The 15,943-nt window shown below is 40.8% G+C and overlaps 1 protein-coding gene across 1 annotated transcript in view; it reads left to right on the plus strand.

Annotated features, from left to right (window-relative positions):
- The window catches only part of ATP8A2 (ATPase phospholipid transporting 8A2), a 439,475-nt gene that overhangs the window by 75,725 nt on the left and 347,807 nt on the right, over window positions 1–15,943 (plus strand). The window contains exon 23 of the mRNA XM_060128800.1: window positions 6,787–6,851. Within this exon, the coding sequence (XP_059984783.1) occupies window positions 6,787–6,851 (65 nt within the window). The remainder of the gene's footprint in view (window positions 1–6,786; window positions 6,852–15,943) is intronic.

Below are 15,943 nucleotides of genomic sequence, written 5' to 3' on the forward strand. Positions count from 1 at the left end.
GAAGATGTGGCACATATATACAATGGCATATTACTCAGCCATAAAAAGAAACAAAATTGAGTTATTTGTAGTGAGGTGGATGGACCTAGAGTCTGTCATACAGGGTGAAGTAAGTCAGAGAAAAACAAATACTGTATGCTAACACGTATATATGGAATTAAAAAAAAATGGTTCTGAAGAACCTAGGGGCAGGACAGGAATAAAGACACAGACGTAGAGAATGGACTTGAGGACACGGGGAGGGGGAAGGGTAAGCTGGGACGAAGTGAGAGAGTGGCATGGACATACATACACTACCAAATGTAAAATAGATAGCTAGCGGGAAGCAGCCGCACAGCACAGGAAGATCAGCTTGGTGCTTTGTGTCCACGTAGAGCGGTGGAATAGGGAAAGTGGGAGGGGGATGCAAGAGGGAGGGGATATGGGGATGTATGTATCCATATAGCTGACACACTTCATTATACCGCAGAAACTAACACACCATTGTAAAACAATTATACTCTAATAAAGATGTTAAAAAAATTATATTCTTTATTTTATCTTATTTTTTAATTGAAGTATTGTTAATTTACAATATTGTGTTAATGTCAGGTGTACAGCAACGTGGTTCAGTTATATGTACATATTTTTTCTTTTCATATTCTTTTCCATTATGGTTTATTATAAGATTTTGACTATAGTTCCCTGTGCTATACAGTAGGACCTTGTTGTTTATTTTATACATAGCACTATATATAGTGTGTGTATCTGCTAATCTCAAACTCCTAATTTATCCCTCCTCCCTTTCCACTTTGGTGACCATAAGTTTGTTTTCTATGTCTGTGAGTCTGTTTCTGTTTTGTAAGTAAGTTCATTTGTGTCATATTTTAGATTCCACATATAAGCGGTATCATATGGTCTTTGTTTTCTCTGACTTACTTTACTTAGTATGATAATCTCTAGGTCCATCCATGTTGCTGCAGATGGCATTATTTCATTCTTTTTTATGGCTGAGTAATGTTCCATTGTGTATATGTACCACTGAATTAGGGCATCTGTTGAGGATGCAGTGTAGACATCTAGACACGGTGTTAGACTTGTCCACGTCAGACCACTGGTGACGGCTTTGAGCAGCCCGAGGCCATGCTCCAGATCCAGGAGGATGGTAAGCCTGTGTTCTAGTCCCATATTCCTCATACCTTCTGTGATATGAACCATTATTGGTCTGACTCCCACAATATGGATTGGGTTTTCTGTACGTTTTAATGCATTCTGTGTGCACATTAGGGTACCCAGAAGGTATTTGGGAAGCAGATCAAGTATCTAGTAGTTCTACTTCTAGATGAAATAAGGAGAAGAGTGCTGATTGCCGGGCACTGTGCTGGGAGTGCTTTCCCTACGCTGTCTTTGGTCTTCACATGTCAATAGTCTTAGAGCGCCGGGGGCTGGGGGACATTCAGAGTTTACAAGGTCATGCTGCACTTAATGACCAAGCTAGTTCATGCTGGGTCTCAGGGCCAATCACTCCTGGTGCAGGGCTCATTTTAAACAGATTCATGAAGCTTTCACGAAAACCCTCTCTGAAATTTGAGTTAGAAAACCCTGGAGAAGGGTACTAAATTTCATCCATTCTAAGACACCTTGTTTTCATATTTCACCGCCTCCAGAGTTGGGATGTCTTATGATTGTTGACTCTTACAGTTTTAACTGGCAACATTTCCGTTTAGAGGTGTTTGGTGCTGTTGGCTGTCTTTAGTATTTGCTCTCTCTCTCATTTATCTATCATCTGTCCATCCGTCTATCCTCCCATGCATCTACTCTCCATCCATCCATCACCTATCCTCCCATCCATCTATCACCTAACCTCTCATCCATCCATCTATCCTTCCATCCATCTATCCTCCCATCCATCCATCTATCCTTCCATCCGTCTATCCTCCCATCCATCCATCTCTCCTTCCATCCGTCTATCCTCCCATCCATCCATCTATCCTTCCATCCGTCTATCCTCCCATCCATCCATCTATCCTTCCATCCGTCTATCCTCCCATCCATCCATCTATCCTTCCATCCGTCTATCCTCCCATCCATCCATCTGTCCTCCCATCCAACCATCTATCCATCCATCCATAATCTATCACAGTTTGAGAATTTAAAGTGTAACTTTCAGTTCATACCTTGAAAATAAATAGTCAAATTAGGTTCTGGGATATTTGTGTCTATTATGAGCCTATGAGTGTTAGGTAGATGCAGTCATCCTGCGTGTGGCTTTGAGGTCCTTTGGAACTGACACGATGCCAGGACCCTGCTGCGCCGTGCTTGGGTTTATGCTAACTAGCTGTGTTTCCAGGAGTTGGAAGTTGTCTTTTTTAGCTTAAAAATTTGGCATCACCTAGTCTAAAATGAAATTTCAGCTGTATAGCCTTTGTGAATCATGTAGTCGTCACTTCCTTACTATGACTGGATAAAGCATCTCTTACATAGTTAGAAAATAGATGTGAAGTTTTCAGAGTCTATAATATTTTTTCTAACGGAGATAGGATGAGTGAGAACAAAATCCTAGTGCGTGTTCCATTTTAAAGTCATCGCATTGGGAATCACTTTCACGGTGAACCATCTGAGTTGGAATTTGGTCGCCCCTCCCCCATGTTTTGTTACCCATTATTTGATCCCTTTAAACCACTTCTACAGTCTTAGAAGTTTAATTTCTGACCGTGAGTAAATGTGGACTTGCCCACCCTATTCTTGTCCATTGGCAGGGAGACAAGTCAGGTTTTCAGGTGGGGCTGGGGGAACACGGCCACAGCCCCAGTAATGTTCACAGAAAAGTGAGGTGTGTGATTTCTTGATTACCTGCAGCTCTGTTGTTGCCAGATGCTCCCCTATAGGCTTGGGGCACTTAGGTTCCCTTATTGGGGACTGAGTTAATTTTGAGACAAACTCGAATAAAATAGATGAGAAAATACCAGCTGTGCAGTGTACATGCTGAGCATGGCTGGTGTTAGTAATAGTTACTCATTAAATGTTAGCACAGCATTTGTCATATTACAGCCAAGTCCTTTAGGTAAGTTTAATATTCCCTTTGAGATAGGCATTATCCCCTTTTAAAGATAGAACTGAGGCACAGAGATACCAGGTAACTTAGCCTGGGCTGCACAGGTGTGAGAGCTGAGAATCTGAGCATATGACCATGACATGTGATAATTCAGTTCTCGGAAAGATAGGCGTGAAAAAGATGAGGGAGGGCTTCCCTGGTGGCGCAGTGGTTGAGAGTCCGCCTGCCGATGCAGGGGACACGGGTTCGTGCCCCGGTCCGGGAAGATCCCACGTGCCGTGGAGCGGCTGGGCCCGTGAGCCGTGGCCGATGGGCCTGCGCGTCCGGAGCCTGTGCTCCGCAACGGGAGAGGCACAACAGTGAGAGGCCCGCGTACCGCAAAAAAAAAAAAAAGATCAGGGAAGGCTTTGCAGATGAGATAGGTTTAGATCTTGATCCTCAAGAATCTGTTTAAGACAAATACATAAAGAATGAGAATAGCATGAATCAGGATGGCCTGGTTTGGGGGAAGATCAGAGGTAAGGTGGAGGCAGCATGTCCCTACCTGTGATGGTGCCTTTCTGAGAAGCATCTGACGGTCTGGAGGGAAGGGTGCCCAGGTGTGCTTCTGTGGACGAGTCCTTGATATCCTGGTTCTCAGATGGGGAGGGATTCTGCTCTCAGCATCCTCAGATGGGGAGGGATTCTGCTCTCAGCATCCTTGATCGAGTCTGGAGCAGATGAAGAGTTCCATTCCTGACGTCTGTCCGTGTGTTTCATACACTTACTTTCAAATATTGAGTGACCAGATTCTCCCTGAAATTATTTACAACCAACAACACACCTGTTGAGGGTTTGGAACCAAGGTGAATCCCACTGAGGGGTAATCTGATGCATCCTAGGTATATGGTTAGTAGGAATCAGTCGTTGTTAACCCTTCCAAAAGTGTCTCCGAAGCAATCTAGGTTGGGATGTCTTCGACAATATATGCTTACCTCAGAAAAAAGACGCTGATTGCGAGTTCCAAGAGAGGTTTGGTTTGGTCCTGTTTTCTAGTGTGAATGATGATTTTATTTTCTTAAAATCAAGTCCTGCTCTAAGGACCATAGATGCTGTAATATTTTAATTTCTTTGAGTGTTGACTATGCTCAGGTAGTAGAGAGACTAAACACTTTTGTGGTGTGCTGTTAACTTCAGCCGTAGGAAAAAGTGAAATCCCAGAGGTTCCCTTCTCAGTCATTTTATGGTCATCTTGTTAGATTGTGAGATTAAAGAAATAGACCACAATTTACAAGTGTGGATTGACATTTCATAGCTGGCTGTTCTCCAAGAGCTGATCTCATTTTATCCAAAAACATTAGAAATCAAGCACACCGAACTTGGATTGACATAATTTAATTTGCCATGTTAGCTAAGTCACATTTAACTGTGTTAAACCCCCATGGTCTGTCTAGAGCAAGTGTTCTGTGTGATAATTAAGCAAAATCTTGCTTCGTTTTCCAAACTAAAAAAAAAGAACCTGTTTCTTCTCAGAAACCTTGAGTTTTGTGTATTTAAATTCATGAAAGTGTCAGTGGTTTTATTTGTTACCCTCTCCTTGCAACGGCTAGAAAAATACTTTGAGTTTTTCCATAATATCTTTATGCAGCTTCAGTTGTCAAGTGGCATTTTACTTAAATTGCAAAATATAAAATCAAGCGGGAAGCGATGGCTTAAACATTTCAGCTTGCTTCTGCAACCGCTGTTCATATCAAAAACTACCAGCAAATCCTCTTGTGTGAGTTATACTAAATTTGTAACAGTCTCTATTGCGTGAAGTTGCTGGAAGTTTCTGGGGCAAGGGAAGAAAAATGATGAAAGTTCCAATATCCCTGTTTGCAAATGAAAATAAAATATTGACCTCCCTTCTGCACTTAATCTAAGAATTTATAGAAAGGAAGAATATATTTGTAAGATTTTAGTGGGAAACAAAGTTCAGTTATTTCCATCGTGCTGTGCAGAATTTTCAATGGCATTCTGGGAAACTCTCATTTCTACTCATCACTGTTCAAGTCTGTATATTGTTAAAATACAGACTTGAACAAGTTTGAAAATGTGTGGAAAATTGTGCTGTGTTTCCTCCCTTTAGTTTTCCTCTTAGAGGTTGAACAGGTATTTGCCCATGTGGTCCTGTGATTTTAAACTATTCAGTTGTTTTCACTTTGCAAGTGATACGTGAGGTTTTAACCAGCAAAATTATCTCATTCCCTTCACATAACTGTCGTTAACTGCCTGGAATAGATCTTCAAGGTATTGCTTTAAGAAAATGACAGTTAGATGAAAAGTCATAATTTTGTGCTTTAAAATTTGTGTTCTCAGGTGGTTTATAATAGTCCTCTCAAATGACACTCATCAGTGAAGGATACACTTCATACATTCCAAAATAAACACAAATATTTATTTTCTACCCCTCAAAAATACCCCAAGCTTTCTCTCATCTTAATTGTTGTCTGTCTTGAGTTCTGTTTTGTGCCTGTTAGTAGGGTTTCTTGAGGATGAAAAGAGGACCTTCTGGGTAGAATTGAGCATGTGAACGCAGCAGTTCTGTGACTTGTCCGCTAGTTAAATGCTTGTCTCCTTTTCTAGTTAAATATAGCCTCTGTGGGAAGGGGTATTTTGGCTCTTCTGCGGAGGAGAACCCAGACTCCTGTTGCCTAAGCATTGGTTACGGCCCTTCCTTGAGATGGTCACCCGCGTCCTTGTTTTGAAGGTTGACGTTCTTTACGCTGACCACTTGTTCCCTGTTTCTGTGATCATTGGTCCATGATCGTTGTAGGGACCACTTCTCTAGGTGAGAGGACTGTTTCTTTGACTTTTCTCGATGAGATAAATTAAGATGGAGCTTGGTGAAAAGCACATGTTGATGGCAGCTCTCTTGAGGGGCACCAAGATGGTGGAGGGTGATTTGAAAGAGAGCCCAGGGCCCTGACAGACACCCCTGGACTTGGGGTTGGCTGGGGCCGCTGCCTCGTTCTCCCCAGAGTGTGGGGAGAAGGGAAAGAGTCCGGAGAGGCTCTTACCTTGGTCGTTGTGTCACCAAGCATCTCCACCTGTCACGCGTGTACTGCAAAGTCTGAGTAGGAAACAGCTTCGTAGAAAATACGTTTGCCTTCCGGGAGGAAAAGTGGAAAAGTGTATCTTGCTGAAATTAACCTACAGAGATACCATTGTCTAAAAATGTAATGGGAATTGTTAAGAATTAGCATTGGGATACTCTTGACTCAGGTTTATTTCTTGCAGTGGGGGTTGCTTTGAGCTTTCGCAGGAAAAGTGACTCTCTGGGTATCATAGGCTTCCTTAGAAGCCTGCTGTGAGAATTACCTGGCTTTCTATAAAGCAAGTGAGGGACGTTGGTATCACAGTAGGCACGCGTATGCCGCTTGAGGAGCACCGTTGATTCCCTTTGTCTTCCTAAAGTGTTTGCTTTTACTTTAGAGCACCCAAAGCTCATCCTAATACAAAGATAACAGGGATAAGGAAAATTGATGAGTATTTATTTCAGCCATTAGTTACGAAGACCCTTCCGAGCAGCACTGCTAGAGCTGTCTGCAAAAGTCAGAATCCGTGTAAGCTTTTCCTCCCCACAGTTGCTCAATTCCTCTGTGTGAGCCCATAGGCCAAACACAGTGATAAGGAAGGTACAGGAAGGGAGACTGAATTCAGGGGACCTTGAACGTGGTGAGTTCCTGGTGGGGATGGTAAATTCACGTATGTTGCTCCTTCTTTTATTCTAGGCTATTCCTGCCGGTTGGTGTCACAGAACATGGCCCTTATCCTACTGAAGGAGGATTCTTTGGACGTAAGTAGCTTTTAAAAAGTTGTATTTGATATCACTGTGTTAAACCCTTTGTTTCTGCTATGACTAATAATCAGGATTTAAATTTTTTTTTTTTTTTACTAAAAAGGCAATTATAAAACTACTCAATGTGTTTTCTCTTTTTATTTATGAATGGATGTCATAAAGTCATTTCTTTAAACATCAAAATGGTAAGCTCTACCTCTGGTACCAGATATAGGAATCTATGTATGTTTTTAGGTGATGGCCATCATTGAAATTCACTTTGTCTTCAGATTCAGCTACAGTTTCTGTCATATTAGAGGAAGGAGAGAAGGTTTTTGTGAGAAGCACACTCCATATATAAAAAAGTCTTTCTAGCTAGCTGCATGGTTGAAAGCATACTCTCCCAGTACTGATAAAATGGACATTAAGAATTTGCAAGGTCTGGAGAATAATATACATCCATGTTAGAGTTATGGTTTGGAAAACGTATGATATTGATGGTTGCAGTATTTGTAAACTTATTTGCTTATCATTCTGTGATTCTAAGAATGTTCCTCACTTTGGCAAATCCTAAGTAGATGACTTTATACTCTTGATTAAGGGGTACCATGGATGTTAAGAAATACAATAAATATTCCAAACTGACATAAAAACTAGTAAGCCCAGAAAATTGCTTTGCGATAACACATTATTTTATTCACCTAGAACAGTGCCTTTAACATGGGGTAGTTTTAATCTGGTTTGACTTCCTGTTAGGATTTCCATTAAGGGGTGATGTTCAACTCCTGGTGGTTGCTAGGAGACTTGTAGGCGTTTCTTTGTAGTACAGACACTCAAGATGATATTCACGTGTCAGGAGTTGATGACGTTTACGTCGTAATAGGATGCACAGGCTCTTAGTTCCCCAACATCCTAGTGCCACCGGCTCACGGAGAATGGTACAGATGTGTACCCAGCCCGTCATGGCCTGAAGCTGCTGCTGAGACCCTGGTTGGGAGCTGATTTGAGAGTCCCCGGTGACCTGCTTTGGTGGTTTGACATGAAGATAGGAGCTCAACAGTGAGATTCCACCTGTGGGTCGTTTAACAAGAGCTTGTTCCTGGCAGGCACCTACGGCCACACTCGCAGTCAGCGCCACTGCTCAGAGCAGATGACAGGGTTAGTTACGCTTGTAAAGGGAGGCTCTGATGGTGAAGCGAACGAGACGGGGACCGAGGAAGTGAACCACGAATCAGAAGCACTGGGCCTGGCTTCCTTCCCTCATCTCCTGTGTACGTCTGAGGGAATTAAGGGGGTCACCTCAACGACCATCAATTACCTGGCATCCACCCCCTTCAGTTGACCTGTACGTAGGTCCAGGCTAGGACCCCAAATGCTTGTAAATGCTCAGGATTTATCCCTGTTTTGAGTGTTTCAACTGTTACCAAAATAACATCTAAGCTCTGTAATACAGAGATCAGTGGTCTTGGAAACAAGGCGGGTGATGAAGTGCACCCCAGGGGGGCACTAGATGATATGTTTAAGATACCAGTAGAAAATGTCATTTTCTTTTTTCCTCCTGTGTTTTTTTTTTTTGGTTAAAAAAAGTACTGTGAAATCACAGTATTGCTGATAGCACATGGACTGGCTGTGGCACACCCGATCCTGTTTCTGGTGTGCTAACCAGGGATGGGTCTGGGAGGAAGGGGCGGAGGGAGGCGTGGGGTCCCACAAATAAAAAGGGGTGACGCTGGGACCCTCACTCTTCCATTTGCTTGAAGCTCATTGTGAAATCTTGCCGTTTGTGTTACTGGTTAAATGGGTTTACAGACTATATTTAGTTTCGGTTAAACTGACTCTTACAAGGTGCTGGCTTGAAAAGATTTCTGTTTTTAAAAAAAGAAAGGTATTGAGATTACAGTAGTGTAAGCAGAAGCTGCAGTGGTGTGGCCTTGCTGGACATGCACGCTGCTAGTTTAAGTTTTCTTCGGCTGCTTGATGAATTAAAACAGTGATCAGATCTGACAAGCTAAACAAATTTCAGTATTCTCCCTAAGGCTACTATCATTAATCATGATTCTTGCCCTAAATGTATGATGGTATCTTGAAACCTTAGCTGTTGCAAAATGAAGCTATGAATTAATGAGACTTTAAAAACTAAGAATACCGAGTATGAGAATAAAAATCTACAATGTTATCAGCAGTTTATAAAAAACATGTAATATTCAAATCAGTTACCCTGTCAAATTTCACAGCACCTACTGCTGGCTTTTTTTTTTTGGCTGCATTGGATCTTCGTTGCTGCGCGAGGGCTTTCTCTAGTTGTGGCGAGCGGGGGCTACTCTTCATTGTGGTGCGTGGGCTTCTCATCGCGGTGGCTTCTCTTGTTGTGGAGCATGGGCTCTAGGTGCATGGGCTCTAGGTGTGTGGGCTTCAGTAGTTGCAGCGCGTGGTCTAGGGTTCACAGACTTCAGGAGTTGTGGCACACAGGCTCAGTAGTTGTGGCTTGCGGGCTCTAGAGCACAGGCTCAGTAGTTGTGGCTCCGTGGCATGTGGGATCTTCCCGGACCAGGGATCGAACCCGTGTCCCTTACATTGGCAGGTGGATTCTTAACCAGTATGCCACCAGGGAAGTCCCACTGCTGGCTACTGAATGCTAGACATCTTTTGATATTTGTTAGTAAAAGACAATAAGGGCCAAGCCATTTGAGGATCATTTGTTTTTTGTGCTGCAGTAATTAAAATGAATATGGATGGAGACATATAGAAAAATTTGCCAGCATTTTCTAAGAAACAAATGATTGAACTAACCATGAAATTTATTTGGAGGAAAGTGCAGTTGTTTTTAACGTGTTAACCTATAGAATGCACAAAAAACTAGTTCTGATGAGCCATTAAAAGGAAGATGAATTGGTAAGGATATACTTGAGCAAAACAGTCATTCTTTAACCCAAAGTTTTATGAAATAAGTACGTGTAATCAGTGATGGAATGAAAATGTAATCATGTAAAATTCATTAATGGCATGTATGGCAGAGACTACACTTCCCAGCATCCCTGGGTCTGGGTGTGGCCGTGAGATTTAATTCTCAGAGCCTTGCAGGGAGCCCGCTGGCAAATCAGGGATGAGGTTTGTAGAATCCCCACTCCTGTATCACAAGCTGAGTATGGAAGGGTAGGTTGGAGGCTGAGAGATGTTAATTCAGTAACTGGTACAGAAACTAATTTGAAGTATAGAGGAAGTTAAAACAGGAAATTAGGTGCTTGCCAAATTATTGGATAATCCTGAAGGAGCAGACGTCAGCAAGGTAGGCTTCAAGTTCATATGTCTGTGGCTCTGTTCCCAAGGTCAGGACTCTGTTCTGCTTCCCCAGGGGACTTGAGGCAATCACAGCTGATGGTCCAGCTGCCTTGCACCTGTGAACCTGGGACTGGGTGAGAGAATGTGGAAAACTTCCCCTGTATGAAAAGGAATTCCTCTGTCTCCGCAATCTTAAGCAAGTGTATCTTGTTGCTAGAATTCATCCAGAATCCTGCTGATAAGGGAGTCTGGGAAATGTGGCTTTTAGCTTTCCAGTCCCTGTGATATATATATATATATATATAAAAAGAAGAGGATGAAAATAGATGCTGAGAGTCAATCAGTAAACAGTATCGAGCACTGACTCATTTATAAGCAAGAAGTGGGAATCAGGAGGACACAGAATGCTATAGGATCTCACAGAAATGGTTGATGTTTCACAAGTTAGACCTTTAACATACACTAGGTTCTTTACGGTACTTTGTAACGACATGCAGGGTGACCATGGACATCTTGTGGACCTCAGAAGTTTACTCTTTTATTTCCATTGTTTTTGTCCTCATGACAAAGAACCTGACAGTCATCAGACTTTAAAGTGATGCAGAATTGCATAATGGTTAAGGGAGCCCGCTCTGGGCTGCCTGGCCGGGATCACACCCCACCTTCTGTACGTGGAAAAGTCTTTGACCCACAATAGATTCTTAAGTCACAGTCACTATTTCTCTTCTATGTTCTTTATGTCTGTGAGTCCCTATATAGATATAGAGAGAAATATAGAAATAGATAGATATACATATATATATATATCTGAAACACTTTATGTTTTTCAGATTACTTTCCATTATGGGTTATAACAAGACATTGAATATAGTTCCCTGTGCTATACAGTAAATCCTAAAAGTCCAGTTTCCTAATTTGATCTTTTCTCTGACAGGTGGCTCCATGTTCAGTTACTTAAAATATGTTTAAAATACCTAAATACAGGCACATATTCATACCCACAGGCACAGTGCCATTATTTGTTGCTACAAGAGGTGATGTTTATGTGCGCTGTGCTGAGGACTTTTTTGGTGGGGCGAGAACACTTTGAAAAGGTACGTTTAGAAATGCTTGCGTTAGGTGACTTTCATTGCAGCACATGTGGGTCCCATATCTTAGGCAGTGAACTAAACTGCCTCTCTAGTAACAGATGCTCACATCTGTTGAGTGCTTATTCATGAGTGCCAGGCCCTTTCTGGGAACTGGCTCTCTTCATCCTCCTAGTAACTCCTGAAATAAGAAAATTTCACTGCCTTTAAGTCTCGTACTAAAATATATATATATATATATATATACACACACACACACACACACACACACACACACATATATTTTTTGCAGTACGCAGGCCTCTCACTGCTGTGGCCTCTCCTGTCGCGGAGCACAGGCTCCGGACACGCAGGCTCAGTGGCCATGGCTCACGGGCCCAGCTTCTCCGCGGCATGTGGGATCTTCCCGGACTGGGGCATGAACCCGTGTCCCCTGCATTGGCAGGTGGACTCTCAACCACTGAGCCACCAGGGAAGCCCTCGTACTAAAATATTTGATTGAAAATTTCTCTGTTTTTCCTAGCAGCTTGATAATAAATTCCTGAGAATATTTACCTACTTGGTAAGATCGCCTTATAACTATATCTGTTCTTCAACATCTTTTTGTGAAGGTAGTAACATTGTGGTATACTAGAAATGTCCCTTGAGCAATTTTTTCCTGATAATTTTAGGCATGTTCAAGTAATAATTCCTTTAATCCCTTGAAAGTACTTACATTTATTTATTTATTTATATTATAAAAAATTTATTTTATTGAAGTATAGTTGATTTACAATGTTGTTAATTTCTGCTGTACAGCAAAGTGATTCAGTTAACATATATATATATCCTTTTTTTTTTAAACATCTTTATTGGAGTATAATTGCTTTACAATGGTTTGTTAGTTTCTGCTTTACAACAAAATGATCATATATATATATATATACACACATATATACACACACACACACACACACACATGTTCCCATATCTCTTCCCTCTTGCGTCTCCCTGCCTCCCACCCCTCCAGGCGGTCACAGAGCACCGAGCTGATCTCCCTGTGCTATGCGGCTGCTTCCCACTAGCTATCTACCTTACGTTTGGTAGTGTATATATGTCCATGCCACTCTCTCACTTTCTCCCAGCTTACCCTTCCCCCTCCCCATATCCTCAAGTCCATTCTCTAGTAGGTCTGTGTCTTTATTCCTGTCTTACCCCTACGTTCTTCATGACATTTTTTTTCCTTAAATTCCATATATATGTGGTAGCATACGGTATTTGTCTCTCTCTTTCTGACTTACTTCACTCTGTATGACAGGCTCTATGTCTATCCACCTCATTACAAATAGCTCAGTTTCATTTCTTTTTATGGCTGAGTAATATTCCATTGTATATATGTGCCACATCTTCTTTATCCATTCATCTGTCAATGGACACTTACGTTGCTTCCATGTCCTGGCTGTTGTAAATAGTGCTGCAATGAACATTGTGGTACATGACTCTTTTTGAATTATGGTTTTCTCAGGGTATATGCCCAGTAGTGGGATTGCTGGGTCGTATGGTAGGTCTATTTTAGTTTTTTAAGGAACCTCCATACTGTTCTCCATAGTGACTGTATCAGTTTACATTCTCACCAGCATTGCAAGAGGGTTCCCTTTTCTCCACACCCTCTCCAGCATTTATTGCTTGTAGACTTTTTGATGATGGCCATTCTGACCCGTGTGAGGTGATACCTCATTATAGTTTTGATTTGCATTTCTCTAATGATTAGTGACGTTGAGCATCCTTTCATGTGTTTGTTGGCCATCTGTATATCTTCTTTGGAGAAATGTCTATTTAGGTCTTCTGCCCATTTTTGAATTGGGTTGTTTGTTTTTTTTTGATATTGAGCTGCATGAGCTGCTTGTAAATTTTGGAGATTAATCCTTTGCCAGTTGCTTCATTTGCAAATACTTTGTCCCATTCTGTGGGTTGTCTTTTCGTCTTGTTTATGGTTTCCTTTGCTGTGCAAAAGCTTTTAAGTTTCATTAGGTCCCATTTGTTTATTTTTGTGTTTATTTCCATTTCTCTGGGAGGTGGGTCAGAAAGGATCTTGCTGTGATTTGTGTCATAGAGTGTTCTGCCTATGTTTTCCTCTACGAGTTTTATAGTGTCTGGTCTTACATTTATGTCTTTAATCTGTTTTGAGTTTATTTTTGTGTATGGTTAGGGAGTGTTCTGATTTCATTCCTTCACATGTAGCTGTCCAGTTTTCCCAGCACCACTTATTGAAGAGGCTGTCTTTTCTCCATTGTATATTCTTGCCTTCTTTATCAAAAATAAGGTGACCATATGAGCGTGGGCTTATCTCTGGGCTTTCCATCCTGTTTCATTGATCTGTATTTCTGTTTTTGTGCCAATACCATACTCTCTTGATAACTGTAGCTTTATAGTATAGTCTGAAGTCCGGGAGCCTGATTTCTCCAGCTCCATTTTTCTTTCTCCAGATTGCTTTGGCTATTTGGGGTCTTTTGTGTTTCCATACAAATTGTGAAATTTTTTGTTGTAGTTCTGTGAAAAATGCCATTGGTAGTTTGATAGGTATTGCATTGAATCTGTAGATTGCTTTGGGTAGTATATTCACTTTCAGAATGTTGATTCTTCCAATCCAAGAACATAGTATATCTGTCCATCTGTTTGTTTGATCTTTAATTTCTTTCATCACTGTCTTATAGTTTTCTCCATACAGGTCTTTTACCTCCTTAGGTAGGTTTATTCCTAGGCATTTTATTCTTTTTGTTGCAGTGGTAAATGGGAGTGTTTCCTTAATTTCTCCTTCATTGTTAGTGTATAGGAATGCATGAGATTTCTGTGCATTAATTTTGTATCCTGCTACCTTACCAAATTCATTGATTAGCTCTAGTAGTTTTCTGGTAGCATCTTTAGGATTCTCTATGTATAGTATCATGTCCTCTGCAAAGAGCGACAGCTTTACTTCTTCTTATCCGATTTGGATTCTTTTTATTTCTTTTGCTTCCCTGATGGCTGTGGCTAAAACTTCCAAAACTATGTTGAATGATAGTGGTGAGAGTGGACAACCTTGCATTTTTCCTCATCTTAGAGGAAATGCTTTCAGTTTTTCACCATTGAGAACGATGTTGGCTGTGGGTTTGTCATATATGGCTTTTATTATGTTGAGGTAAGTTCCCTCTATGCCTACTTTCTGGAGGGTTTTTATCATAAATAGGTGTTGAATTTTGTCGAAAGCTTTTTCTGCATCTGTTGAGATGATCATATGGTTTTTCTCCTTCAGTTTGTTAATATGGTTTATCACATTGATTGATATGTGTATATTGAAGAATCCTTGCATTCCTGGGATAAGCCCCACTTGATCATGGTGTATGATCCTTTTGATGTGCTGTTGGATTCTGTTGGCTAGTATTTTGTTGGGGATTTTTTCATCTATGTTCGTCAGTGATATTGGCCTGTAGTTTTCTTTCTTTGTGACATCTTTCTCTGGTTTTAGTATCAGGGTGTTGGTGGCCTCATAAATGAGTTTGGGAGTGTTCCTCCCTCTGCTATATTTTGGAAGAGTTTGAGAAGGCTAGGTGTTAGCTCTTCTCTAAATGTTTGATAGAATTTGCTTGTGAAGCCATCTGGTCCTGGGCTTTTGTTTGCTGGACGATTTTAAATCACAGTTTCAATTTCAGTGCTTGTGATTGGTCTGTTTATGTTTTCTATTTCTTCCTGGTTCAGTCTTGGAAGATTGTGCTTTTCTAAGAATTTGTCCATTTCTTCCAGGTTGTCCATTTTGTTGGCATAGAGTTGCTTGTGGTAATCTCTCATGATTCCTTGTATTTCTGCAGTGTCAGTTGTTGCTTCTGCTTTTTCATTTCTAATTCTATTGATTTGAGTCTTCTCCCTTTTTTTCTTGATGAGTCTGGCGAAGGTTTAGCAATTTTGCTTCTCAGAGAACCAGCTTTTAGTTTTATTGAACTTTGCTACCGTTTTCCCTCATTTCTTTTTCATTTGTTTCTGATCTGATCTTTATGATTTCTTTCCTTCTGCTAACTTTGGGGGTTTTTTGGTTCTTCTTTCTCTAATTGCTTTAGGTGTAAGGTTAGGTTGTTTGTTTGAGATGTTTCTTGTTTCTTGAGGTAGGATTGTATTGCTATACACTTCCCTCTTAGAACTGCTTTTGCTGCATCCCATAGGTTTTGGGTTGTTGTGTTTTTATTGCCATTTGTTTCTAGGTATTTTTTGATTTCCTCTGGTTTGTTCAGCGATCACTTCGTTATTTAGTAGTGTATTGTTTAGCCTGCATGTGTTTGTACTTTTTACAGATATTATCCTGTAATTGATATCTAGTCTCATAGCATTGTGGTCGGAAAAGTTACTTGATACAATTTCAATTTTCTTAAATGTACGAAGGCTTGATTTGTGACCCAAGATATGATCTATCCTGGAGAATGTTCCATGAGCACTTGAAAAGAGTATTCTGTTGTTTTTGGATGGAATGTCCTATAAATATCAATTAAATCTATCTGGTGTATTGTGTCATTTAAAGCTTGTGTTTCCTTATTTATTTTCATTTTGGATGATCTGTTCATTTGTGAAAGTGGGGTGTTAAAGTCCCCTACTATGATTGTGTTACTGTCAATTTCCTCTTTTATGGCTGTTAGCATTTGCCTTATGTATTGAGGTGCTGCTATGTTGGGTGCATAAATATTTACAGTTGTTATATCTTCTTCTTGCTTTGATCCCTTGATCATTATGTAGTGTCCT

The sequence above is a fragment of the Lagenorhynchus albirostris genome, chromosome 18 (genome assembly GCF_949774975.1).
Source record: "Lagenorhynchus albirostris chromosome 18, mLagAlb1.1, whole genome shotgun sequence".
NCBI classification, from domain to species: domain Eukaryota; kingdom Metazoa; phylum Chordata; class Mammalia; order Artiodactyla; family Delphinidae; genus Lagenorhynchus; species Lagenorhynchus albirostris.